General features: G+C 43.0%; 2 protein-coding genes across 3 annotated transcripts in view; one reads left to right on the top strand and one right to left on the bottom strand.

Moving 5' to 3' along the window:
- plekhh2 (pleckstrin homology domain containing, family H (with MyTH4 domain) member 2) overlaps nt 1-26,577 on the top strand; it is a 273,542-nt gene that overhangs the window by 59,041 nt on the left and 187,924 nt on the right. The gene's annotated exons all lie outside the window — the stretch shown is intronic.
- thada (THADA armadillo repeat containing) overlaps nt 1-26,577 on the bottom strand; it is a 123,329-nt gene that overhangs the window by 3,489 nt on the left and 93,263 nt on the right. Inside the window, exons 32-37 of the mRNA XM_085428925.1 lie at nt 24,656-25,035; nt 21,484-21,608; nt 18,790-18,862; nt 17,682-17,832; nt 17,448-17,570; nt 2,126-2,301 (exon numbers count right to left, since the gene is read on the bottom strand). Of these exons, the coding sequence (XP_085285051.1) occupies nt 2,126-2,301; nt 17,448-17,570; nt 17,682-17,832; nt 18,790-18,862; nt 21,484-21,608; nt 24,656-25,035 (1,028 nt within the window). The remainder of the gene's footprint in view (nt 1-2,125; nt 2,302-17,447; nt 17,571-17,681; nt 17,833-18,789; nt 18,863-21,483; nt 21,609-24,655; nt 25,036-26,577) is intronic.

The following is a 26,577-nucleotide window of genomic DNA, read 5'->3' as shown; positions in this document are numbered from 1 at the left end:
TGTATTTGTTTTTACTAAAAACAGTTCTGTGTTGTAAGTAAGCCTGTATCCACACAACTCTAGGCTTTTAAGAGCCCTAAAACAGAGACTTTTGTAAATGTTGTTGTAATTTAAAAGCTAGATTTTTGCTGACTTGTCACAATAACTCAAGATATGCTTTCTGCTGCCAGGAGAGACTAACTCTGAAGCTTTACTTTGAGAAAACAATCCCAGGCCTAAAACACTTGATAATAAATCTCCGTGGTTTAGTCACTATCATAAACTGTATATAGAAGACGGACACAGCTTCCAGGCCTGAAAAATGAAGTGCCCATCTGGAAGTGCTTCAGGCTCCTTAGGTTTCCAAAGTAAGTCAGATTATACTGCAAATCATTGTAAAACAAACCTAATACTCGCCTGGTCTATGACCTCTCTTAAACATTTTCCTTATGAGTTTGTGGCCTCAAATGCTAGTTTTTGAAACTATTCATCCAGTTAGTTTCAAGAATCCTGTTCTTGTTGCCAGGCAATCAGTAAAAATCAGAATCAGAATCCTTTATTGATCCCTAAAGGAAATTATGTTGGTTACGGTGCTCCAGTACAAACAGTAACAAAAACAGACAGTACAAGAAGTAAGAAATAGCACAATATATATATATATATATATATATATATATATATATATATATATATATATATATATATATATATATATATATATATATATACACACACACACACACACATATATATATACGTATATACGTATACGCTAACGTGTTAGCGCAGTTAGCTCGTTAGCGCCGTGCTGCCCCACGCATGGGCAATCCGCACTAACTCGCTAACGGAGATTTGCCGCGTTAATGCGGTTATGGCGTTAATGCCATTTTAACGAGATTAATGCTGAAAGCACTAGTTTCTTTTAGTCTTATGAAACAAACAGATTCCATTTGTTTTGCGTAGCTATTTAAGTGTCTATTTAAGTGACTGTTGTTGTGACTTGGCGATACTGCTTGGATCACCTGGTTGTTGTGTTTGTGGGGTTCCAAACAGATGTGTTGCCAACAGACTGCCCCTCTGCTCGACAAACCATGCAATGTCAAAACTCCGTAATTAGCATTTCTAATTCCATTTAATGGCCATTATGAATGCAGATGCCAAAATACTAGCAAGTAGCTAACAGATCGCTAATACGTCAATTGTGCTCTTTTAAGGTCACTCCAGGGCTCGTTGTGGTCCCAGCTGGAGTCAAATAAACGATATGATACAAATAAAGGATACCTTTTACGGTGGGCCTTTATTCAAGCTGACAAGTTGCTGCGATATGGTATCTACCTTGGTTTCTCACTCACATTCCACCCCCAGATTCTCATATCTGGTTTCAAAACATCGAGATGGCCACAGTTAAAACACTCAGTTTGAGGCTTCGGGAGAAGAGTTCATGAACTAACTGGTGGTGGCCCAGTCCATCTTTTATATACAGACTATGGTTGGTGGCCCAGTCCATCTTTTATATACAGTCTATGGTTAGTACGAGTCACAGCGTTCACATTAAACAGATTTATATGACTCCGTACCAAAAACTGGCAGCTCTAAGAACACAATACTTTGGGTTGTGTTTATCTAATCAACCAAAGCTCAAAAATACACGAGCAACTAAACAGATGGCTAAACCAAATGTGGGTACAGAGCAGAAACCTTGGTTACTTAAAGAACTCAAATATATTGACTTCTTGTGAGAGCAGAACATGACAGCAAGAGCAAATTGTTCCTGATATTTCACACTTCACAGACACCACATTAACATGAATCAAACTGTGACTTCGTGTCAGTGTGTTAATATAGAACCTAATATATCCACTACACAGCAGTGTCAGCAATTTCTTTCACCCTAACACTTCACAAACAATCCTTGTGCAGCCATAGAAAGTGCAACCTTGAGACGCATCCGTTTACCTAATGAAAATCATTGCTAGCATATGTAGTCTACTGTCTAGCAAACACTTCCCACTGTTTTTTCGAACTGGTCGTGATGTTCTTTTACTACAGTGTTACAGTTCAAGTTGTCCATATGCATCTGCACTCAGGTCACAATGACAAATAAATGAAAATCATGTAAAATAAGAGTTGAGTGAACGACACTCACCAGACTAGAAGCTTCATTTACAGCTGCATCCTGGCTGTGCTCATCCTCCCCCAGCAGCCACTCTGTCAGAGCAAGGATGCCGGCTTGTACCTCCCCCCACATCTCGAACAGCCGACACAGGAGCCCGACGCCTGAATCCAGGGCCGCAGGCGGACACGTGAACACACCTGCCATGTCTGAGCACAGAAGAGAACAAACATTTAAAATCTATGCACACACTGTTTTACATATAAAACACATTTTATACAATCAAGCTCAAAAGGAGGCACAAGGTTACAGTTGGAAACAGGGAGGGATTTTACAAACTGAAATGGCACCACACACATCTTGCTTACCAACAAGAAACTTTAAAACTAATGATTTACTACAAATGACATTGAAACATTCAAATGTAAATAATCTCTAAGCTAATAAACACTTTGATAATGTAGAACTTGGATGTAAAAATCACCTGCAAGGCTATAATACACACCTTTGTGCAAAAGTATATATTTTGTTATCAAACGAGGAAATAGATACAGAAACATCGAAGCATGTGCAGACATACATGGATATGGATACTAAGGAACTGGTTGTGGACTTCGGGAGGTCCAGAGAAGGTCCACTGCCGGTTCAGATAGAGGGGGAGGAGGTGGAGGTGGTCAACAAGTACAAGTACCTCGGGCTGTGGGTGGACAATAAACTGGACTGGTCATGCAACACAGAGCACCTGTATAAAAAAGCCCAAAGCCGACTGTACTTCCTCAGGAGGCTGAGGTCTTTTAACATCTGCAGGAAGCTCCTGAGGATGTTTTACCAGTCGGTGGTTGCTGGAGTACTTTTCTATGCTGTGGTGTGCTGGGGGAGCAGCACAGCAAAGAGGGACTCATCCAGGCTGGAGAAACTGATCAGGAAGGCTAGCTCTGTGGTCGGCATGAAGCTGGACACTCTGGTGACAGTGCCAGAGAAAAGGACACTAAAAAAAAACTGCTGGACATTATGAACAATGCTGGGCATCTTCTGCACACGGCCATAAACAACCAGAAGAGTCTGTTCAGTGACAGGTTGCTTCTCCCCAAGACAAGAACTAACAGACTTAAAAACTCCTTTGTCCCACACGCCATCAGACTGTTTAACTCCTCTCTGGAGGGGAGAGGGAGGGGAAACAGGAGGACAAAGGAGGGAACAACTAAGCTGTAGTGCCTCTGCACCTCACTGTACAATACCTTGTGCAATACTTTTTGTAAATAGTCAACAGTGCAATAGACCTCAATACTTGAAATGTGCAATTCACTTGTATTTTTATTTTTTATTCCTATTTATTCTATTTATCCCCTTTGTATATTTTATTTATATTTGTCTCTGTATTTATATATATATGTGTGTGTGTGTGTGTGTGTGTGTGTGTGTGTGTGTGTGTGTGTGTGTGTGTGTGTGTGTGTGTGTGTGTGTGTGTGTGTGTGTGTGTATATATATATATATATATATAACAGTTCTGTAACTGTAACTTCGGTCGTTGCTGTGCTTTTTTTGGAAGTCGAATTTCCCAGAGGAACCCACCCGAGGGATTAATAAAGTTCTATCTTATCTTATCTTATATATATTATAGTTACAATGACCTTCAAAGTCGATATCTGGTATGAACACCTTTATTTTCCAACATAGTCTGAACTCTCTTGTAGGGCCGTGGTTTAATTCATTTGTTAAACACTTTTTAGACTAAACGTGTCATCGTATTAGAAAACTAACACTCTTTTTTGCCAATCAGCTAATTTAGCTACACAAGAAAGGTGATAATACTCTCAGTAGGAAAGAATTTAATGTTACTTTTATTACAGAGTAGCGTCAGGGTCACTGGCAGATGTGTTATGCTAATGGCATTAAAACAGACGGTGCATGTCCTCAGACGACCTCTTTTTAAATACTATATTAGCAGGCCAACGTTTTTTTGTCAGAATGCTACTTAAAATTACTTAACACTTATATATGACAGCTGCTACATTTAAATATTTCATAATACCTAGTTTGTCTGTAAGAATTTACTATTTGCATTTAGGGCACATGGTTAATTATGCTAATGCTACGCTACTGAGGAGCTGGTGCATGTCTTTTAATTAAACATATCAAATCTAAACAGGTTATATCAGCAATCATGTTAGATTATGTTTATGTGCCCATGAGCTAAATTAGCTACACACCGTCTATGCACAGTTATTAAACATAAATTAGTGCTAAATATTTTATTACAAATTTACAAAATGTTGAACTAACCAGCTGGTAGTTGCTGTACTACCACATTTCAATCTGAATTCTTGTAACATGTGACAATCACTAATTGTAAATATATAAAAGTATTTATTGATGCATAATGTTCCGACTAGACATTTAAAGCTAATTCTTCTGTGTTACCAGTGACTCATGTTAATTGGCTGAAAAATGAGACGTGTTCTGCGGACGCTTTGAGTACCTCAACTGAAATCTTAGTCAAGTCGGTGCGTTTTAGCAGATGTATTAAAACTCCTGACAGGGAAAAGAGAAACCTGGTGTTCCCTATCAGGATAAGGGTTAAAAAAATATGGTGGACACACCTAGATTACTACAAGGAAAGCATGAGCCACATACGGATTATAGTATGTTTCTACGACACAGCAGCCCACAGACTGAGCCCATCGAGTGTCATGAAAGGAAAAACCATTACATGTAGTGGTGTGTCACTGAATCCAAAATAATTGAAACTTGAGCTGAAATTTAAAAAAAAAAAAAAAAAAAGACTATTTGTAAAATTCAGGCGTTCTACAAGGAAAAATGTGCACACGCATCTCGGCGTTATTCCAAATATGGTGGACGAGAATGACGCCAGGCAGGTTTTGGGCTTCATGACCACTTCATGAAATCATGTTTCCCACCTTGACCGGATTTCCCCCAGTGACCTCCTTGTGGGTTTGTAGCTGCTGGTGTTTGTGAAGTTGCGATGTTTCAATGACACTGTGTTCCAGACTGAGTGTGTGTGTGTGTCCTCTCTGGGTTTGGATGTACTTCTGGGAAACAAAACTATAACTCATACAACCAACCGCCATCAGGGTGTGTATGAGTAGATTCAAAAATATACTTGCACCAATCTGTGCACGCGCTCACACTTGAATTGCAGCACTGCTCCTAACACTCTTGCATGTTAAATTAAAGGACGGTCTCTGTGTGTAAGATGTGCAAATGCAATGTTCGTGTCTTGTTTTAGCAAAAAATGTATTTCTGGCTATTTGTAAGTCCTCGACAAATGGGCCATAACGCACACGTACCCACAGGCCAGCCTGTGATGAGGCCGCAGTGCTGCAAGACTTTAGAGGAAGTGGAAGTGCAAGGACACACACTTCAGAGGGAAAACATAACACATAACTTCATTTAACGGCTGCAGTTGTCCGTGTCCGTGGCGGTTGAGTGTATTGTTCTCCCACCTTGACCATCCTCGCCGCAGCTGACACCAAGATAACACAGAGACTTCAAAAGGCTTTGAGAGCCACTAGCCAAAACATTACCACCAAGGAAAGAGAAGAGGAAAGGAGGGAGGGAGGAGGTATACGAACCCCTATGAGCACACATACAGTTTAAAACACACATGCAAGGTTGGGAACCCAGATTGTTTTTCATCTTCTGAGAGGAGGCGTAAAATCGCAGCAGAGCCCGGAGTCTGAGCGTGGAGGGAAACCCACTCTGTGAACATTAGAGCCTGCTGATTGTAGTGTATTAGAGGAGATTTAAGAGTTTAAGAGCATGAGTGACAAATTCCTTTCTTTACCAAGAAGCCGCCTCTCTCTGGGACAGCCCTGCCTCTGAAGTCAAGTCCCTTACAGCCCTCCCCCGGCATTAAGGGGACATAATAGGAAATTTTAGCTGCCGTTCAATTTATCTGCTTCTCTACGGCGGTTTCACACGTCGCTTAACCCGATTTCCCTCTCAAGCTTTTTTGGCGCAAAAATGCCCCTCTTTCTCAAGGGGATTGTCTTTCATTGCCATTACTGCCCAGTATGTTGGACGCAAGCATTTTAATCAGGTGGTGTCTGGTGTTGAAAGACTGCGAGGCAATTGGCAAATGACAGTATCACTGGGTGGAAGAATGGGCTCGGGTAGGATGGGCTGAGAGTGTGAGAGCGAGAGAGAGAGGGAGGGAGTGCCCTGCAGTTGGCATCCACTGGCACACACTCCATCCTCTGGCACTCCTGTAGTACATTTGAGCTGGGCAGGGCAGCAGAGTGAGGGAAAAACTTAACCTTGGAAACAGTGTAACAGTCGCACCATTTCAAGCTTTTTAAACATTTGACCTTTTTTTTTTGGACCTTCACTGAGATCTTTGGTTGCTTTGTTACAGACTGTGGTAACCATGGTTTTAGAAACTACTTCAAACGTAAATCTGATAGAAACAAAAACTCTTCACCAGGCATGTGATCTCTTCTTCTCTGGTGGGAAAGTGTACACAGCGGCACAGAAGAGATCTGATGTTGATCTCGTGAACTCATCGCTGCTACTTTTCTTCAGTGGAAGCAAAAGTTTGATACGATTAAAGACTCTGGAAAAACTGGAAGCATCCATCTTCCTTGACAAGGCAATCAAAACCATTACTTTATCCATGTCCATCACAGCATTTTATACTCATTTTTTAAAACTTTTAGCTAAAATACTACAACAGAGGGGGAAGAGTGGGCCCTCTGGTGTCCAACTCCAACCCGACCCTCTGGAAGGCTTTGGAAAACATGAAGGAGCGCATACATTATGAACTTTTAACTGTATTTTCATACGTTTTACAGCTTTTTCCATTGATAATGACAACCCTCATGAACCCTCTTCTATACAGAATTTTATATGTGTGTGTGTGTGTGTGTGTGTGTGTGTGTGTGTGTGTGTGTGTGTGTGTGTGTGTGTGTCACATCCTTCCTTTTCCTATATGAAGACACCTCAGGGATGCATGTTTAGCTAAATGTCTTTACAGTGACAGATAGGAGAGTCTCACTGGTCCATGATGTAAAAATACTTGTACTACTTTATTACATTTAGCATGCCACATGCTATGGCCTTGAACTACTGGTGTTATTTTACAAATTTGTTCCTTTACAATGACTTTACATTTATTTAGAACTCAGAGGCAACATTGGAGCTGACTTCAAAATGGCCACACATCCTCCTGTTTATATGGTCAAGCTTTATAGCAGAAATGAAGGGTTCTATAGCTAAATTTGCTCTTAATGTCAGCTACAAAGAGAGAAACGATTTATGTATTTAGACTCACCACCTAAACTTATGTTAAGGCTTAAAGTTTTCATCCTTGGAAGCACTTTAAACGCCTGATCTTTGGTAACTGAGTCACCAAACTTCAACTAAACTAAAATCTGTGCTCTAGTTTTGGTGAATAAGATTCTATATTTAGCATTAATTAGCGGGCATCTGTGCATTGCATCCATACAGTTTATGGAGGCCCATTGCTAACAGAGCTTAGTAGCAGCAGACAATACTGTGGATGCTCAGCCTCCTCCTTTAAATGTGGTCACGTCTGGCTGAAGTCACAGCTATGGTCATAAAGCTAAAGTGGAGGCTTAGCAAACTGTTTATGTGCATCTTTTATATACAGTCTATGGGTGTGAAAAACTGGCAGACTGGAACTCATTTTTGGAGTAATTCTTACTTCCCCCCTCATTTTATACCCACTCTCTCTACGGTGACCCTCCGAAGAAGGTAAACAACTCTAAAAAATGTTTTCACAGAAAAAGCGAGCTCTGTAAAAACAGTTTGACACAAAACTCAAGTAATCTGATCTTGCATCGTACGAATTCATTTCCTTCCTTGTTTCAGCCTTGCTTATCATAATAACCGTAGGGTCATAGTATGCTAATCGCTGTCTTCACATTACGTTCTGTTTTCATAGACTCGAACTAAACACAGGATGGCAAGGTCCCCGTAGAGAATCATCAGAGAAAAATCTGTTGAAAATTAAGAAAATGGATACATTTCCAAATGACTTGCTTTTGCAAGACTCAGTTTGGTAAAAAGCAGACATCTATTGATTATTATAAAGTAATTAATAGTAGTATGGTCCTGTTTGTCCTGCTGCAGCCACACAGTTCAATCATTACAGAGCTGAATGAAGAGGCAGCGATAAGACCTGTGTGTTTTAGTAAGAGCACAGGTCTGCACATTACAAACTGAGCCTCTGCAGCAGGTGAAGGGGTGTCAGGTCTCCCATTGTGGGGACATTGAGGGGCAGATGACAGGAATGGGGGTGATCAGTGGGCTGTCAGGGCAATGGGAGAAATCCTGGACACTTCCTGTCACATTCGCTTTGGTGGGAGTTCATTCCTTCAACTCAGCCGCCCACATCTGACAAATTTGTCTTAGACACCCACTCACTTGTACCTGGCCACGTTCAGAGGATTTTTTCCTTTAGTTGATCTATCAGTGTTCACCTGAGCCTCATTAGAAATGGTCTCAGTGAACGGTGGCTGTCAGGAAGCCATTCTTAAGCTACGGAAAGGGGAGAAAAGGTTGAGTTTCGCCAAATTACACGAGAATTGGACTGAAAATCTTATGGAGAGATGAACCAAATCAGAAATATTTGGTCATTATTGTATAAAGAGGAGGTCAGGAGACAGAACAGTGAATGTCTACAGCCATCTGTAAAGCATGGTGGAGGTTCTGGGCTTTGGGTTGCATTTCAGGCTACGTCTACACTAATCTGCACAAGTTTGGAAACTGTGTTTTCGTCTAAAAACGCTGGTACATACTATTTTTTTTAATCGTTTCCAAGAAGTTGCGGATCCACACTGAAACGGCTGAAAACGCTTATGTTCCTTACTGCGCATGCGTGACACATAAGACGATTCCTGCCTCATTTCTGTCTGCCGTTTACTTTCCGGCTCTTTGAAACGTCGCGGCAAATTGTCGAGGAAAAGCTCCAAGTTTTTTAAATGGACTGAAAATGAGGTGGAGTTGTTGCTGTGAGTAACACAAAAGTACAAAGTGCAAAATCAAGCGAGAATATAGACTACAATGCCGTCCTGCATCTTAGCTGAATTGGTCACATGACTGCATCATATGACTAAAATGCATCATTGTTTTCTAAAGGCTCCGGGTTCACATTCCACACTGCGGCGAGAAAACGGCGTTTTCAAACGTGTCCACTTTGGAGAGCGTTTTCAAAAGCTCAGTTTTCTTTGCCCAAAAACGGAGAGAAAAAGATGCGTTTTCAAACAAAAACATATTAGTGTGGACGTGGCCTCAGACAGTGGTGTTCAGGATCTCCTCAAAGTTGAAAAGTACCATCAGATTTTGATGCACCACACAGTACCATCTGGAAAACATCTTACCAATGCCCAATCACAGTGCCACTATCAGTCATGGCCTTAAGGTTATTGAAGCTGTGTTGGATCATCTTGGTAGAATTCAATGAAACAAAGAAGAGCTTTGAATGTCCTTCAAGAAGTCCAGAGAACTATTCCTTAAATCAATTACAAGAAAGCTGCCTAAGAGAGTTCAGGCTGTGCTGAACAATAAAGATGCTCCTGCCACATATTAACTTTCAAACTTGTGAGAGCACAAACTCTGTTTTTCCTGTATATCCATGTATGCTTGCACATGCAGAGTTTTGCAGAATATTGTAGACTTCATCAAGTACCAGAGTTCTTGCTGAAGATCTCTGTGTGAAACACACACACACACACACACACACACACACACACACACACACACACACACACACACACACACACACACACCACCTTGAGAAGAACAAGAAGTCTTTCTTGTTCACAGCGTGCGCTGCAGATGCTGCAGGAAGCAAAGGTGTGAGATAGTGAGAGAGGTGCAAAATAAAAACACTTTACAGCCCCGGCTTCCTCTGGTGTCAAGATCAAGAGAAACAACAACAACGACAACAGCGAGAAGAGGAAACCAGATAATAAACGTACGAAACCTAGTACGAAACCTCAGCGAGCATTAACACACATATTACGGTGTGGGAGTATTCTGGCAGCCTCATCATCGCAGTCTTGTGTTTATTCAGTCAAACACAAGTAAAAACCGCCTCACCAAGGGCCCAAACAGGCTCCTATCAGTCAATTATGGAAACCTCACCCCACCTATGTGTTTGTGAACTCTCAGCTTTCTTGTCGTTAAAAGCATGCAGTATAACTCATCTGCACAGATCTGTCTTTAAATAGCTTATGTTTGTTTTAACAGGCAAAAAGTAAATGCGTGGATTTCTGTACATGAGATAACACACAGATTACCGGCAAACGTCACAATTAGTCATTCTAGAGGTGATTTTATGTTCTGATCTGTGACTCACCTCCCAGTGGACACTAAATTCAGGTTTTAGTTCTACATTAAACAAAAAAACTTCAAAATGTGCATTAGTTTTAAAACTGATGGAGAAGTGCACTCCCTTCTAACAATTAGAAATGGCATTTTTATGTATTCTGCATGGTCCTGAAAAGCAAATATAAAGAGAATCCGGCTCTGAGTAAACACAGCCACAGATACTCCCGTAAGGGTTGGAGTAAACATTCGACTGACCCACTACTCCTCTCAGATCTAGGTCTGATTACAGATGTTTCACAATAAACGAGGATGCTTAATGAGGCCGATTTACTTCGATATGGTTAGATTGCGAAATACCTACGTTGACACGGTGCATTGCAGTTTTTATCTTAAGAGCACATCACAACCACTACTGTACACTGCAGTGAAAACACTGCACACAGACACACTGCACCAGAGCCTGCAGACACTAGTCATTACTGCAGACATGTGACTTTTTATTTCACACCACCCACCAAATGATTAAAATCTCATTCCCCAGGCTGTCGTTTCGAGTGAAAGACGGTGAAAGCAGCGAAAACACAAATTCTGTCTGTGTTTCCACTGGAGGGTGAAATAACTGCCTATTTATTCCAAAAGTAAAGGACCCAGCAGCAAGTCAAACCTTGAGTAATTCTCCTCTGCTTTCTGTGTGCTTTACAACAACGTCTGAGTGACACAAACCTCAGGTTTACTGCGCAACTAAGTGCTGTGCTGCAATAGGAAGAGGCCCATTTCACGAGCGAGCGTCCTTCGGCTCCACCGGGCCATTCGCTTCCGATCAACTGCATCATCCAGTGTAAACAAATGAAAGGCACCATTCTGAACAGCCCGTCGCTGTCTTTACAGTAAGCAAAATAGGTTACTCCAGGTTGTTTGTTTGAATATGGTTCACTGGGATTGGCCTTTAAAATACGGTCCTGTCAATGGAGTCTACTGTATAATGAAGGATAGAACAATTTGCAAAACTTGCATCGTTTTGAAAATCAGTTTGATGTTTCATGGAAAATGCTCAGTCTGGTACAGAGCAGAACGAGAACACTGATACCAATCCTGATATCGTTGATGTAAACACAGCATCCGCTAGCAGCGGGTTACCTTGGAGCAGAGGTGTCGAACTCCAGGCCTTGAGTGCCGGTGTCCTGCAGGTTTTAGATGTGTCCTTGATCCAACACAGCTGATTTAAATGGCTAAATGACCTCCTCAACATGTGTTGAAGTTCCCAAGACACCTGGTAATGAACTAATCATTTGATTCAGGTGTGCTGACCCAGGGTGATGTCTAAAACCTGCAGGACACTGTCCCTTGAGGCCTGGAGTCTCCACCCCTGCCTTAAAGCGAAGAACTGAAGTAGGCAGAACATCCTCCTCCCAGCCAAAACCCATTAATGTGAATAACTATTCAGAAACATTGGCCTCTAACCTTGACGTTAAGGCCGATGTCACAGAGTCAAAAGAGTCCACGATGTTTTAGTAGATCCACCTATGGTATGAATTTCAAAATCCTACGTCACCTTGTTCTCAAGTTATCACGGTTATAAACGTAAATGTCCACACCGAAGTCGCCGCCCGTCTGGTGGGGTGACCCCTCGTGAATACCCCCTGAAACTTGGTGGAGCTCCAGTAAAAGCAGGGCTCTCTACATTTTGATACAGACCCAAATCAACTTTTTAAAAATTGCAAGAAAGAGTGCCGTCTCAGAACTCTGCATGGGCATTTGATGGTATTTGACAATTCTTTGAAGCTAGTCGTGGCAAGCCTGTACCATTTAAGCTTTAACTTTTTAACAACTATTCAAGAATCATGACCAGCTCTGATAAGAATTTTTTTAGAAAATCTGCACATTTTTATATTAAAAATGAGCAAACTTACATTAAATATTTCATACGTAGATTGACCTGTGTGCTGAGCATTTCACTGTTAATCTGCGTGATACTAATCAGAATTCTAATCAAAGCCCTCTTATAGCCCATGTCACAAAGCCCAAATCATCTCAACCGCCCCATCCAAATCCATCTATGCTCTATATATAAAGTCTTCCCTCTGGTCCTGGCCTAAGTCCGTGACAGTGCTGGAGGTCCAGCGAGGACAAACAGAGTTTGATTTCAGACCTAATTAGTCTAGAGGTATTTGGAAGGTGGTGCCAGTTTGCCAGGGTGGGGGTGGGGTGGGGGACAGTTAGATTTGCTCTTCCTATCCAGGACAATGGTTGTGGGTCGCAGCTCAGGGAAGAAGTGAGAGTTTATTTGCCAAGTTTCACTATGAGCTCAACAATGTTCGATACATTTCAAGGAAAGTTTCACTAATGCTGGCTAACAGCAGCTAACGCCAGCGTTTATTAACAGAGAAGTTCAGAAAATCCTCACTGTGAGCTTCACTGACTCATCGACTTGTATCGAACTCCTTTCACAAAGTTTTAGACGTCGCCACCCGGCACACTGACAGCAGACTAACGTCGCACACTCACTAAAGATGAACGCTCACTACTGTAGCTAAGATGCTGCACATGAATTGGGAGAAAACAGAAGTCAGTTGACCAGAATCTGTAATCTACTGATGTCTAATGGTGAGATTTTACACACGGTCCCTTTAAAGTGAATGGACACAAAGGCTTTATATGTCTAAAGATTTATAGTCTAAATCTGTAGGTACAAAGCAGTCAGAGTGGACCCTAATCTTTGTTAACAATAAAATCAGATCTGTTACCAAAAGTGAGACAACCACCACAGACAGAGCACAGACACAGTGTTTTTAATCTTTAAACTGCTTCCTTAAATTGGGAAAAGGTTTTTAACATTTCCTTATGTTGTGTGTGTTACGTGTTTGTGTGTGTTGTTGAACTGTTCTCTGTTCCCACATTTCTGCCTGTCCTCCATATCAAAGGGCCCGGAGTCACCGCCTCCATCTGAAGCAGCTCACACCTCAGATACTTGACTCTGCAGTGGCAGGTCATAAAACACACACTACCCTTCATGTAACACTGGATGGCCTGAAGGGAATGAGGAAGGCACAAATAGACACACACACACTCTCACAGACACAAACACAAACACAGTAAAGCTGGGTTTTTCCACTGGCACTGCACTATATACTGTGTGTATGGTGTGGAAAAGCATGCTGCACTATTCCTATGCTCTTGGCGCTCTGACCGCAGCGTTAAGGGTTGAGATATTATATTGGTCACCGAGCCAAAGGACTCGCTGCCAGCATCGGGTCTCTGGAGAGGCGGCAGAGAACTTCACCGTTTCAACAACATGTCACTTTGACATTAAAAGCTACCTTAAGCGCCATGGTCGTGTTGTACGTAAACAGTCTTTTAGCCACAGGTTTGTCATGTTTACACCAGCACTGAGGATGTGAGCATTTCCTGCGATATTCTCCTGAATCACAGGTGTCGCCACTCAGAGAAAACCTTCATATCAGTGCAGGTGAAGGAGAAGAAGAAGTCAAAGCCTTTGTGCAAGGTTACATATTCAGAGGCAGACGGAAACAACACCAGACTTTTGCCATTTTAGTTAAAAGACCAATCACAAATAAATCAAATGATAACACAACTTTAATTGGCCTCACAGCCTGCTGCAAAGTCAGCGGCTCAGGATTAATTTAGCACTCCAGGTTAATTCCTTCTTCTCATGTGACCTATACGGTCTAACACACACACACACACACACACACACACACACACACACACACACACACACACACACACACACACACACACACACACACACAAGCAGTGCATGTGTTCTTCTGGTCATGATGACTTCATTAAATCGGCCTTGGTACTGCCAAAGCACCATGATGTTCTTCAAGCTAACTGCCGCAGATATAATTTTAGAACATTTCTAAGCTTTAAAAGAAGAAAGATGACATATTTTCCCAAGAAAGGAGTTTGAAAAAAAGATAATCAATGGGATGTGATTCTTTTTTGGTTTTCTGCCGTTTTTCCATTGCACGAGGAATTCGACTTCCTTGGCCAAGTCGCCCAATCATCTGGTACAAGATCACCAATTTACCGTCTCATTTCTTCCCTTTGTGCGCTGCGTGCTGCATTCCTGCAGTGCGTACGACACGTGCTTGGATAAACTAGGAATTCAGTGCAATTTTCATGATCTTGGCGGTCAGAGCAGATTTTTTGAATGGCTTGGCTGGAGCGTGAAAGGTCACACAGTAGAGTGGAGGCAAACACTCACACTTGTTTTTGTTCCTTCCCCATCGTCCATGAGGAAATGTAAGGTATTTTACGGTAAGTGCCAGACACAGTGCCTCGCCCACATGCAAAAAGCTGTCATCTCCAAATGAGCGCTGGACAGAGGAGAACCCCCCCCCCACACACACACACTGGGACACCCACTGGGACACCCACTCTGTAATTATGCCTATTGTGTTCCTTTCCTGTTGCACAGAAAGAAAAAATCTCCATCTCAGTCACGCTGTGCTGCTGACCTCCTATCTGATTTTTTTTTTAGCTTACAGCTTATCTGACCCAGTCTGGCCTTATATACATAAACACTTATAGCACACACACAGACACACACGCACGCACAGTGCCTTTGTATAAATACTGGTATCAAAACACTTCCAGGGATTTTGAGTTGTTTCCTTGGTACTGAGGTGGTGAAACAGGCTCAGCTTTTAAGGGAAAATTTGGATTTTTTGACTCTGTTTGCTTTTACGGCCACCAAATGAAATAAAAACAGCAAACTGAAATACAGAAAACCCCGTCACTTATCAGCCTTCGGCTAAACCACAGTTCGGGTTGAGTCTTCCCCCATGACTATGCCCCCCTCCCCCCCACCAAATCTACAAACAGTGTTGCCATCAGACATTTTTTTTTTTTTTTTAAATTGTTTTATTTTTTCAGGCTCTCGTTGTTACAAGATGCTATCAATGAGGAAAGACACAATAAGGGTGGCTCCTGCAGGGAAGCTGGGAAAATACAGGAAGTGAGTGTTGTGAGGACAGGAAGTCACAGTAAAGCTGTTTGTGAGGGAGCAGCCAGCTGTCAGTCCTCTCAGATAAGCGAGGATAAGAGCGGCACTGGGGTGAATCGGTCTTACCGTTCAGTAAGGCCGGCCGTCGCACAAGTTCTTCAGAACGCAGCCCTCAGACATTCCAGAAACAATGACACATGACCACAAAAGACACACACACACGCACACAGTCCTAACTCTCGCAAGCTGTCAATCTTAGAATTAGCGCCCTTCGTTCCAGGAATGCTCCCCAACCCTTCGTGCAAAATGACGTCATCGGCCCTTTTTAACATTAGCATGTGTCTGTGGTGCTTTTTGTTAGTGTGTGTCTGTTTATATATACACATGCATTATGTATTATTGTTGGTTTGGTGTTAGGGCCCAGTAATTTAACTTTTATTTCATGTAGTCTGTAGCCAACACGGGCAAGCCCGGGCCATAAGAGAAATGTGGGTGTAAGCCAGGAGGCTCTGACTTGGTTTTATTCTTGGACTAGAGTAGCTTTGCATAATTCACAGTTCAAAATTAGCCTTATTTATCTCATAAGGGGTCCTGATGCAGACGTTTGTTTCATCTACTTTCTGAAATGAGCCGTTTCGACTCCCTCTTACATCCCTTCAGCCCAGCTTTGTTCTGACTGACTGTCAAAAACACCTTAACGGCAGGTGGGTAAGGTTTCTGTGCCTGAGATCGTGTTACGAAGATCCATTCTTAGTGACGACATCGAGAACCAGGAGTAGAAAAAAAACTGTGTCAAACAGAGTTCAGAGCTTTTAGCTCACGGGGACTTAAAACTGAACTTTCAATTACTGAGCTTTTAATGTGAGCAGTCACCATGGTAACAGATCTGATCCGGTCTGAACACCAAGACAGAAAAACATTGGCCAGTTTGATAAATTACTATAAAACAGAAATCATAGAAAAAAAAGAGACTTCAGAACTTGAATAAGAATAATTTGATCTTTAAGTTTCTTTCATTATCACAGCAACTGAAAGCTGTCTCTATACTCTTTAGCACACTCAAACTAGAAGTGTCAACAGCATATCTACGGTAGCCCTGAAAGGCCAAATGCTCTCCAACAAGAAAAATACTCCCAAAGCACTCAAAACGCAACACATATGGAATAAAACACAACGGAAAGAAGAAAAAATGCCACAAAAACTCACAAAACCAAACTGAAGATAACATCAAACGTGTATCGACAGTATTATGTGAATGCCTGCACCTTGTTCTGCCGCACAACACGGAAGAATCCTCCCCTTCTTTAAGTGTCCGATCCTTCACGTGTTTTGGTTTCTTTCATTTCCGCCGTCATGTTGTTGTTTCTCCAAAAACACTTTCTTTTGTTTTATAAGTTTTGTTTTTTCCTAGTTCTACTGTGTTTTATTCAACTTCATTAATGTTGATTTTTTTCTATTTGTGTTGTATTTTGTGAAATTCGACAGGTTGTTGACGGGTTGTTTGTTGCAGTGAAAATAACCTCTCAGGGCCACCGTATATTTCAGCTTACTTACAGTACCTGTTTGACATAATATAAACTAAAAGCAGCTTAAAAACAAGAAAAAAGGCTCAAAGTGAACAACAGTATTTCTTGACCTGCAGCAGCTACACTGACCCACTGATGTCACTGCATGTGACATGTGTCCATGCTAACTGACTGTTAGCACGAATCCATCTATGAAGTTATTTGATAACTTCTGTTGTTTTTAGCAAAATTTATAAGAGGATTTTTAAAACGTAGATAAAGAACTGACAGATTTATTATGAATAACCATGCCATGACTCTGGATGGCTTTTAAATTACAGGAGGACCGGATAGGTCACAGAACAACAGCAGTTAAATGCGGCTGTAATTATTACTGGCCAGGGAGTTAAAAATAACCCACATACTCACTCTGCATGATACTGAAGTCACTAAGCACTGCAGGTAATAACAAAATCCACCCACCCAAGTTTTTAAATAGTGCTGGGTACACGTTTATATTAGTTAGTCTGCAAGGACATGCTTATGCACAGCTCTTAGCGTGTACCTGTACTGAGCAGACGAGCTGGCACGTTAAAGATGAAGTCAGACGCTGAATCTCGGACTTCTTGGTCTTCGTCCTGCAGCAGCACGAACAGACTCCTCCACAGTGAAACTGTCGTGAACAGACCTGCCACAGCACACACACACGGACAGATAGATACTCATACACAAGGTCATCAGCCACAAGCAGCCTCTCACATCAAAGCAAACTTCAGGCTGTTACATTACTGAGGCTCACCCAGTGGCAGACGAGGGCTGGTCAGCAGGGTGGACGTACATTTGACCAGCACCTTTGCGGCCGCCAGCTTGACCTCCGCTGGTCGCTCCTCGCTGCAGCACGAGCACACCAACGCCCCCCACTGAGCGAAACAAGCCACTGCACTCAAACTCTAGATGGTAGATTAATTAGAAAAATACAGTTCAGCTATATATGAATGAGGAAGTTTAACCCACTTCTCACAGATGTATTTGCCACTTGAGCACAAATACAAATACAGTTGCACCAAAGAACAAAGTAAGAAAATGATAACGGCAAGCTTCACATTTTTGTCCACAGCAAGAACATATTTTTCATTCAGAGCATATGGTGGCTGGTGTATGCTTACTGTGAATACCTTGGGACATTGATAAAATAGAAAAGAAAGGATGTGCTATGCTAAAACCCCCCACAACAGTTCGTGAAAGATCTGAGAGCTAAAGAAGCTTTGTAATAATTCCCAGGGATCCAGAGTCTTGCAGAGTCCACAACGCTTGTCGTGGAATAGAGACGGGCATCGGTGCACACACGATGCTTAACCTGCACATCTGTGAAGGCACCATTAATGCTAAACAACATACAGATTATGCTAGTATCCAGATGGTGTCTCTTTCATGGAACACCTTTCTTATTTCAGCAAGGAAATGCCAAACCACATTCTGGTTGTATTCCAGTAAAACGGATAAAAAAAGAACTGGTTCTAAACTGGTCTGCCTGCAATCTAAACTTGCTATGCACTGGTAACATTTTGGGCTTTATCAAACAATAACACAGCAGAGAGGTTGCACTGTAAGTAAATGGGAAAACATCCTATGTACTCATCTAATGCATCCAGTCTTGCTAAAAGAACGTATTTATGCAGATTAACCATTTTCATTTGGTGAAGCAATATAATGTAGTAGTTGAATGTTACCAATACTTCCCCCATATTGGGACCATTGATCTGTAGTAAAGGCATTAATCACTAAAGTAGCAGCTAGCTACAACTAAAAGGGACCAGGACAAGGCTGAAGGCTGGTGGTAACAACCTCCACCCCTCAGATTCTTTGCAGGATTACTACACAGCTGATGATGATGAGCTGGTCGTTACCTGCGGGTCAGAGTTCACCAGCTGAATCCCCAGTTGCGAGGCCAACGTCAGGGCAGCACAGTGGAGCTCCACGCTTGAAAACACAAAACCACATCAACTTCAAAACGGCCCATGCAAACAGTTTGCAGCTTTTACTCTAAAATATTTGTTAGATTTGCAGAAAATGTGACATTTTTTAGTTATTTTTATTTGAGTGAATCGGCCCTTAAATTTGAAACATTTGCACAGTGACAGCATAACGTGCTCCTCAGGTTGTTCTGTGGAAATCATTATCCAAGGCTGCGGCGCCGTCAGCCACACACACACACCTCTCAACTGTATTGACTTACAATCCACAAAAGAAGTGTGCTGGTACTCACCACTACATTATGGGTCACAATAGCCCGAGTGCTATTCAATCACACGGCAGACAAGGGCAACCAGCAACCCGATCTCATCCCTCCCCGGCTCTAATCATAACCCTGGGGCCACTCCGAAGGGAAAGTGGATCCCCGGGTCCAGAGATTGTGGCCAGGAAAAGGCTTTGCAGGGCTAAAAGCCTTTGTAATCCAATCCTTATTCAAGCCTGTATTCTCTTGTCAGGGGTGAGAAAAGTACAGCAGTGGCTTGTCAAGAAAAGGGGCATGTGTGTGTGTGCCAATGCATGTCAAAGGGGCTTAAGTACGAGCACATACACACGAATACTGGAAGAGAGTGTGCCAAAATTGGTTTGTGGTCAAATGCAGAGACGGGCCGGTGACTCATAATCTTTGACAAAAATAATGCTTTCAGCCTGACAGGTGTGAATAATCTAACGTAGGAATAATGGCGTGATGAAGGTCTTTGAGAGAGTACAGATATCAGCTTTCATCCACTTTTTTTTTAATAACGTTAAACTACTCGTCTCTCTGGCTTCGGGACACTTAAGTTATCAAAACACTTCAGCGGTACGCAGCTAACCACGCAAACATCCTGCAGAGAGGACCCTTCAGGTGCGCCCAGGTGCGGGGTTAAGGTGCAGCCAGTGAACCTGTGTGTCACTCCTTCATGGATTCCGGCTCCGAATGAGCCCCGACAACCTGACGGCGACAGCAGTGTGAGGGCTCTTTCACGAGCCGGAGAGAGGAAGGGAAAAAAACAGAAAGAAGAAAAACAGAAAATGGAGGAGGAGGAGTGTGTGGTTGCATCTTTGCCCTGTAGTACATTCACGTCTCCATCCATCACATTTAAAAGCTGCCCTGGGATTTATACTTGGGAACTGTTTTGACAGCAGGTTTTCAGTTAGGACTCACACAGTTGCCTCCCTTTATAACGAATGTAAGTTTGAGGGGGACCCAGCAGGGCCCGTATGAACGTAGAGAGTAGCTGTAGCTGTCTCCTGTATCAATAACATGTACGAACATAACTTAAGAATGGGAAACGCTGTTAATTATGCATTAAAAGTGGGATTTTGAGGGTTAGCAGCACTGTAAATTTCTGCAGTTCAACATTGTTTACGAGAATTTGAATGCAGCGCAGAAAACTTCTTGGAACTGCCGAGAATTGATGTGGAATTTCACACAGCTGAAAAGCTCCCCCGTTCACTCCCAGCCCCTCCAGGCCTAGATGAGGCTATAAGTGTTTTGAGTTACAGGACGCAGACTTCACAGGCTGTAAACAGCTGTGAACTCTGGGAAATCTGTGAGGTTCGTGGGTAATCACGGGGCTGAAACTCTCTACTTCAGACTCACTGTGACGATGTCAGAGATGGATGTCAGGGCGATGAAAACCACAAGAACCAGAACTTAGACACGACGTCTGAGTTCAAGGGTCAGGAGTAAATCTTTACGGATTCTGAACAGAAATCAAACGATACGCAGTGAAATAAATATGTCTTCAGGCCCTCCATCTTTACTCGGATGGACACAGGTCACCACGGTTTTCCGTGTTTTGCAGAAGGTCATAGTACCTGGCACCAGGTACTTTTTCCATACCTGCTCTGCCAGGGTTGTTAGACTGCATGCCACCGATTGGCTGGTCAGTAGCGTCACTCCACGAGTCATTAGAGTGTCTCATTTCCAAAAATCAAAACCGCCATTCTTGAAACTCGACAACGATGAAAATGGCTACAAAAAACAACGCAGTCTGACGAAAAGCCACAAGCTGAGCAGCAGGTATCTCGTCGCTGTTCGTGTCGCATATTAATTAAGTCATGGGATGCTCAGCAGCGCTGCTATGATGACAGCCACGTACATTAGGTAGTACTGGATTGTAATGGAAAACCAGTCGACCCAGCTGCTGCCGAACAAACAGCAGTCTTCTGGGCCAAATATTAGCAGGACGTCAAAAGCTGCTGCACGAGTTATCAGGTGTCTGTGACGACCATCTAAGGAGGAAACCTGCTAGCCAAGCTTGCTATAACCTTAATTCAATGTAATCTTATTTATAAAGCGCCAACAGCAACAATCAGTTCAAGAAGCTTTATATTAAAAGGTAAAAACCCTACAATAATGACCCCTTTATGAGTAAGCACGTGGCGACAGCGGGAAGGAAAAACTCCCTTTTAATAGGAAGAAACCTCCGACAGAACGAGACTCGGGGAACTATCCCGATCATCTGCTACAACCAGGTGGGACAGCTAATCACTTAGCACGTCTACCTCTTATCGAAATATGATCACTTCTGACATCACGGGGCGGTGTCCATCTTTTATATACAGTAGTTCTTTTTACTGACCTGTGAGCAGAGTTCTGAGCCAATGTTAGGAGGTGCAACAAAACCTCCTCCAGGGACAAAACCCTTGCACCATCCTTCCACGGAAGCTCGTCGCTGGAGCTCAGCACACACAAAACCTGCAGGACCTGAGAGGAGGAACGACATGACAGAGACAGCAGGAAGAGCGAGTAAGTAAGATACTTAAGCAAGATACACACTGATGTCATCAAATCATCCTTTTTCACCTCTCTGCCTCACGTACACACACAGTACCAGAGCTACTGGTGAGGGAAGTTGCTCAGCGTCATCCATCAGCAGAGCTTTGGTGTCCTCTCTGCAGTGCTGCTGGCAAGTTGGCCCAAGGGTATTTTTACCCTTCTAGTCAGAGCCTCCCTATGCACACCCTAACCACGGGTACACAGCTGCCACACACACACACACACACACACACACACACACACACACACACACACACACACACACACGTGCGGGTGAGCACAGCAGGCACTAAGAGGTCTTGTGTCTACTTTTTGCATCTTAACCTTGTGCTTTTTACTGTGCCCAGTCACTCGTACAGAGAGGCAGGCAGCTCACTGAGCACGAGGCGGAAAAGACCTGTTTTTTTCCGCCGCGCTAGACGCCTGTTAAAACACACACATCCAGGCGAGAACACATGTTGACATTCCAGCTGCATATCTCAATGATTATTATTTCTTTCAAGGCTCCAACCTGTTATTAGAGCTTTAAAATAAAGCTCACTTTATAAGATCTGTGTGGGCAGAGGGCAGGGCGAGCGGGTGCATGCAGCATCTGTGTGTAAACATCTGCCTGCGTGCTGCACTTTATGCATGTGAGCACCGAAACATCGAGGGAGCGAGGTGGGCCCGTGAGGTTTCTACGCCGTCATTCTGACTGATTGATCTGATACTAATCAATTACCAACAAACACTGATTACATCACGGCTGATCAGAGAGAAGTCACAAAGTTGCTGTTATTAATCCATTTGGCGAATTTAAAAGCTGTTTTTATTACAGCGTCAATGAAAATAACGTGGTGCAGGAGGGGAGAATAATACTGAAACATACAGATAATTATGAACTCTCTTTCATTCTGCGAAGCATCTTTGAGCTTTGTTTCATTTTATTGTAATTATGTTGCATCGTGAGACTTTAAACAGCTTTTTCTCAGAGGACATTCTTCATGCAGAGGATATCTGCATGAAGAATGTCACAAAAAGCTGATGAGACAGGATTTTTTTTATTCTTATGCAACAATTTATTACATTTTCCAGGTCCACAAATATTTTCCAACATAAATAAATCTGTATGTGAACGACTGACCTTGTTGGACCTTTAAAATCCGCTCTCATTGTAAGCACAAGGACACTTTGTTGAGATATCATTCATGCAATTTACTGCATGTTGCAATAATAGATTTTATTAACTTTACAGGTAAAAACACTGAGCTTAGCTTGCTGTGTTAGCACTGCAAAGTAGCAGAATGGTGAACACTGTGAGGCAGATCATTTGAAACTAAATCAGCGCCAATAGTGGACTTTGTCTCAACAAAAACGCAAATTACACTAAAATTAAATCAACCCAATTATGTAATGAAGTGGAAAATAGCTTGCTAGCATATCTGCCTTTATAGCAATGTTTTGCAGTCATTCAGTTACAGCATACTGCCCCCAAATGGCCTAAAAAGTCTATTTAGCTTTAAGCAAACTGCACACACACTGGCTCAAGAGCGCTAACCTATAAAAACAATGGCTCATAGTGTACACATAGATAATGATATTGACAGATAATAGTGTCCATATTTCAGACTCCTGTTAAAAAGTCACTTTGTGGCACAAAGTAGAGGCCAATACATACAACAGCTCATTTGTACTCGTCAGGGAGGTTGTGGTGGGCGTAGCCTATTCCATAGACAATATTTCATCAAGTCTATTGGTTCCTTTCAACTCCAGTGAGAGTCAGTAAATCACTGGCCAAGAAATGCCAAGACAGTGTCATTATTCATTTGGCCGCAGCATTTCTCTTTAACTGAAAAACTTCCAATATATATAATATAACCCCCCCCCCCCCCCCCCCCTTCTTTGCAGTACTAATGGGATTATTTTAGTTGTAATCACAGCCATCGAGTGTGTATTTTTCACTGTTCATCCACCCGTCTGTCTGCTAACCCCGACAGCTGCTCTGACCATCTCTGCTGCTTCAGACTTTTACGGCCCGCTTTAACAAGCTCCCGTCTTGCGACATACTCGGCTGCCCACATACTCAAATATACACAGTCACAGTAAAGCATGCCAGCCCAGGCGAACAGACTTTCATAGCTGTAACATGCAAATAAATAGTGACGCCCACCCTGCATGAACAGGCACATTTGTAGTTTCCTGCTATAGTCTGTCCTGCAGGTCTAAAGAACTGGACCAGAGTCCATATATCTGCACGAGTCCTGAAAAGAACACAACTTTCCCTCAGCAGCTTTCCCATAATGCTTCACTGCAGATTAGGCTGAGCTATGGCAACTGGCCCATTGGGTTGGTGCGTCTATGGCGCAGAGGAGGCTCCACTTAACAGGCCCGACACATTAAACGTTAACTGCTGGCCTGTAAAGCAAAGCCTGGAGTAGACACATGCCAGTCTGCAGCGCCGAAGTGCACAGCAGCGCCGAGTGCTGTCAGCTCTGCAGGGGTGTTAACGGCAGACGTGACAGAGCGGGTCCGCTGGCAGCCTGTCCTCTTTGGGAAGAAATACAACCTTCTGTCCCCAAACAGGAAATAGGTCGCATTTTCCTCTCCAAAACCTGTTAGCGAGGAAAGCTACCAAGCCTCTCAAGAGTCAGTGTAAGTAAGTGAGCGAGTGAGTGAACCAGCTCACTGCAAGTGTGCTTGGCGTTTCCCCCTGTGGCCGATTAGCCTCTCATGCAAGGCTCTGCGAGATGGATTGGGATTTTAATCAGTTTGTAACCAGTGTCGCTGTGATTCAGGGAAACTGTGTCAGATAGAAAAAAGGAGCTCACCATTCTGTGATGTTAGAACTTTAAGATTATGCTGCTGCTGGCAGCAGGCGTCCACATATATATAAAACAACTAGACGTGTATACAGGCTCCCAAACAAAAAACACAACAAACAAATGAAACTCCTAGAATACGTTTGTGTAAATCTGTGTGTGTGCGTGTGGTCTCACCTTGGCCAAACACTGTGGGTGAGTCTCATGAAGAGCCAGACTGGTCAGGTTAGACTGGGTGGTCTCATCCAGCCACTCAGGCCTCCTCTTCCTTTCCTCCTCCTCTTCCTCCTCCAGCTTCCTCAGTAGCCCCTCTAATGCCAGCTCCCTCACCTCGTACTGCGGGCACTGCAGCAGATGGTCCAGGAGCTTGGTCTTCAGCTGGGGGCCGTCCCAGAGCTCAGGGAACTCCACACCGGCGCTGAGGCCCACCCGAGCCAGGCTGAGGAGGTACTGGGTGCTGCCAGGCCCAAAGGTGGCAGAGGAATTGCAGGAAGTGACCAGTTCTGAGGCCGTGAGGACGGACAGAGTCTTCTGACGGAGTGTGCCGACCTCTGAATCTGACAAACGCATGAAACATAATATTAGCTGACAGCAACAAACAAACAGTTATTTAAAAGTCATTTTTATTCCAAACTTACAAAGTCAAACTTTTTAGAAACACTGCCATGTAAATTAAAACCGGCCATGTTATCTTCTGCTAGCATTCATCTGATGATATCATACTACAACGCTTTGGTTTAGTGCCACAAACCCACACGGAGCAACCCATTAATAATGCCAGCTGGCTCCTAAATGACTAACCAGCAAACATTTCCCAAACAGCATGGTGTATGTACAAACAGGAATCAGATGAGAGATACAAGTTACTGGAAATACCAGTTTCAAATAGGCCTCCGGAGCTCTGTCACACCTCAAAGTTGCACAGCACTGATACAAAAATAGCCCATCGCACAACCTACAGTATGATTTTATTTCTCGTCTCCATTGCTGCCTCTGGTTCAGATCCAGTATTCCTTTGAAAAAGGCCAAGTTCCTCTTAGAAGGTAGATCTGGTTTCCAAGTGCCTCTTTATCCTACTTGGCACCAAGTAAGCATTAGCCACTTTCTACCAACATGCCTTTGCTGTGAGGGCTTGTTGCTATCAGCGGTCAAGCTAAAGCATTTTCATGAGTGTCTAATATGGTATTGATTGATTCATGACTTTTTGCGAGGTCACAGTCACATTATCACAGTGTCACAAAGCCTCATGGTAGTTGTAGTCTTGCTCCCAGTGCACACAAAGTGAGAATCTACAGGATAGATAACCCTCTTAAAGCAGCCCATTGGTCGAGTTCACACTCATGATCTTGTTCTCTTTAGAGCTGTGTTTTTCATAGTTCTGTTTGTTGACATCCTGTCAGTGTGTACTTGATGCTTGGGCTCTCCTTCCCAAAGGAAGACTGTTCAGTGACGTCAGAGATAACATACGAGGAGGACCGCGACACTAAAAGAATCCTGGATGGAAATTTACCGCAGAATTCTGAAAAACTATGATGGATGTCTCCCGACTCGGCCAATACCAAGAAATAAAAACTCTAATTTGCCTTTTCAGACACACCAACCTGGTCCTTGGAGTAACTCTGAATCACGACTGAAAGAGAGCAGGCGATACAAGTTTCCTCCAAAATGTGGCTCGCCTTATCCTTAGTTTTCCAGGCATACTGTATCTACCCTAGGATAGACCCACAACACGCTGGGAAGACTATGTATCTCACCTGGTTTGGGAACACCTTGAATGCAGGTGTACTTTGAATGTACCCCCCAAACTCTCCTTCTTCCCGTTATTATTTTCAGACACTACAATTTCTAAGCAGTTGTATTGCAGTCTGATTTCTTCACAAGCTACACACACACACACACACACACACACACACACACACACACACACACACACACACACACACACACACACACACACACACACACACACACACACACACACCCCTTTGTGATGTGAACAGATGCATACAACAGGCCAAGCTGAAGAAGCCAGTGTCGTCTGTTCCTGTCTATTTTGACTTTTATTGGAAAGACTGTGTCAGTGTCTGTTTGGAAAAGCC

The sequence above is a fragment of the Rhamphochromis longiceps genome, linkage group LG13 (assembly GCF_057381845.1).
Source record: "Rhamphochromis longiceps isolate RC_006_pf linkage group LG13, R_longiceps_female_GT1.1, whole genome shotgun sequence".
Lineage (NCBI taxonomy): Eukaryota > Metazoa > Chordata > Actinopteri > Cichliformes > Cichlidae > Rhamphochromis > Rhamphochromis longiceps.
The sequence above is the reverse complement of the archived record's forward strand: the minus strand, read 5'-3'. Positions and strand labels throughout refer to the sequence as shown.